At 52.0% G+C, this 2,362-nt stretch overlaps 1 protein-coding gene across 1 annotated transcript in view; it reads left to right on the top strand.

Annotated features, from left to right (window-relative positions):
- The first annotated feature begins 346 nt into the window (after window positions 1–346).
- The window catches only part of LOC106818773, a 4,831-nt gene continuing 2,815 nt past the window's right edge, over window positions 347–2,362 (top strand). The window contains exon 1 of the mRNA XM_014823449.1: window positions 347–941. Within this exon, the coding sequence (XP_014678935.1) occupies window positions 347–941 (595 nt within the window). The remainder of the gene's footprint in view (window positions 942–2,362) is intronic.

Genomic DNA, 2,362 nt, shown 5'->3' on the forward strand with positions numbered 1-2,362 from the left:
GAAGGAGAGAGAGGGAGGGAGAGACAGAGAGAGCATGCGAGAGAGAGAGAGAGAGAGAGAGAGAGAGAGATTTATTCACATTTAAATGAAATTACATAATATGTACCATTCACCCAAAATATAATAACGAATTAAAAGAATCGGAAAACAAGACCTACAATAACTTAATTAATTTTTTCATAAAAATCGACGGATGCTCTTTTTTCTTTCAGTCTTCGTGACGACGTTCCTCTTCTCGCTCCTGCTCAACCTCGCCGACGATGACGATGACAATGGCGGCGGCGGTGTCGTCGGCAGCCCGCGGCGACGCGCGCCGACGTACGGATTGCTGCGACGTCTACTCCACATGGAACTACAGGACACGATCAACGCTTACAACCTGTCCGCTGCAGTCGCCGCCGCCGCCGACGACGACGTCGCCATGCCGTGCTTCGCGACGCGCACAGCGCCATCTGTAAACATCTGCACGTACGAGGCGCGTCGCGACAAGTTCGTGTCGGCGATGCTGCTTAGCGACGGCGTTTGGGAGCCCGACGTCACAGCGGCCTTCCAGGAGGCGCTGCGGTTCTACCCGGATGCCGTCGTCGTCGACTTGGGCGCCAACGTCGGCTACTACTCGCTGCTCGGCGCCGCCATGCGGCATGACGTCATCGCCGTTGAGCCTGTGCGCGAGAACGTGCGTCGGCTCCACAAGGGGGCGCTGCTGAGTGGCGTCGCCGGAAGCATCCGCGTGTTACTGAACGCCGTGTCCAGCCGACACGAACACGTGACGTTCACGTATCGCGAGAACAACGTCGGCGGGACGAGCGTCAGGGCGATCAGCGTCGCCGACGCAGAGCGGCTGACGCAGCACGCGCGCGACGCAGTGGCGACGACGCTGACGACCGACGACCTGCTCGACGTCATGAACGTGACGCTAGCCGTCATGAAGATAGACATCGGTGAGCGTCACGCCTGAGTCACGCCTGCGTCACGCCTGCATCACGCCTGCGTCGCACCAGCGTGCATGCGTCACATGTGTAGTGTGTGTGTGTGTGTGTGTGTGCGCGCGCGCGTGCGTGTGTGTGTGTGCGTGCTTGCTGCAAAACTAACTTTGACATTGCAATTACGAACGGCCATTTCGAAGTAAATCGCAGTCATTATAAATCAATGTAAAAAAATTACCCGAACAACCAACAACGCATTTCCCCCCTCCGCAACGAAAATCACTTCCCGAATGAAATTTTTGTTATCCACGAAATAAACGCAACCAGCACGCGCATGCGCACATCTCTCCTTCACAACGTTCAGTCGAAATGCGCCCAGTCAGCAGTAATTTTTATTACAGCCTCTTAGAGATACAGTGAACGTCTGGATACGCTCGAGACATCGGAGAACGCATGCATGTTCGTCGGGGTGGGAGTGGGGGAGATATCGACTCGTGGGGGAGGATTGGATTTCATATGTGTAGCATACGCTAGGGTTTCTTCGTGAGGACGGCGTCTGCTGTCGCGTGCGTTATTATAGCTGGAGTCTGTCGTCTGCATGAAAGAGCTTATTGAATAGCTGCGATGAGGAGAACAGCTTTGGATGAATTGAGCTCACGGCTGGAGTGTGAATATCTTCTCTCGGCTGTGTGTGTGTGTGTGTGTGGTGCTGTGATGTATGTGTGCGTCGTGTGTGTGTGTGGTGTGTGTGTGTGTGTGTTGTGTGTGCGCGCGCGTCGCGTGATGTGGTGTGTTGTGTGTGTGTGTGCGTGCCGTCGCGTGCGCGTGTGACTGTGTGTCGCGTGTGTCGTGTGTGCGTTTTATTTGTTGTTTTTGTCTGGGCGTGTGTTGTTTTTGTTTTATGGCCTTTCCCTCACCACCCTTCGCCACCACTTTTCCCGACGCCTTCCTGCGCCACGGACACCAATAATACGCTCTACCGCTAGTAAGAAATGTAAACCCTACACGTGCGCGGTAAACACATACAATGCAAGTATACAACCGTTCAGCACTCGATTGTGTCAATTAAGCTCATAAGGACCTATTATCGCTTAGTTTGTGTGTGGACCCTATATCCTTAATGCTTCGGGTTAAATATTGGCGCCTCGTTGGTTCCAATTATGCCAAACACTAGTGTTAATGAGAGTCAAAACTTAGATACAGTAATGCGTGCAAGAGGGGGTGATCGGGGGTTATAAGGAGGGTTGAGTGTTTGCTGCTGTACAAAGATTTTTGTCAACGACGACTACCCTCGTACACCAACGAATAAGCAAAACGTATTAATTGAAAAAGAAATATTTCACTTGTAGACGTCTGAGATATGGAAATGAGATGTTACTAATAAACTAAATTGCAGATACGGTCTCGAGTTATGACGTGTGTTAGAATCTATGTCA

Source organism: Priapulus caudatus, unplaced genomic scaffold (assembly GCF_000485595.1).
Source record: "Priapulus caudatus unplaced genomic scaffold, Priapulus_caudatus-5.0.1 Scaffold2511, whole genome shotgun sequence".
In the NCBI taxonomy this organism is placed as follows: Eukaryota; Metazoa; Priapulida; class Priapulimorpha; order Priapulimorphida; family Priapulidae; genus Priapulus; species Priapulus caudatus.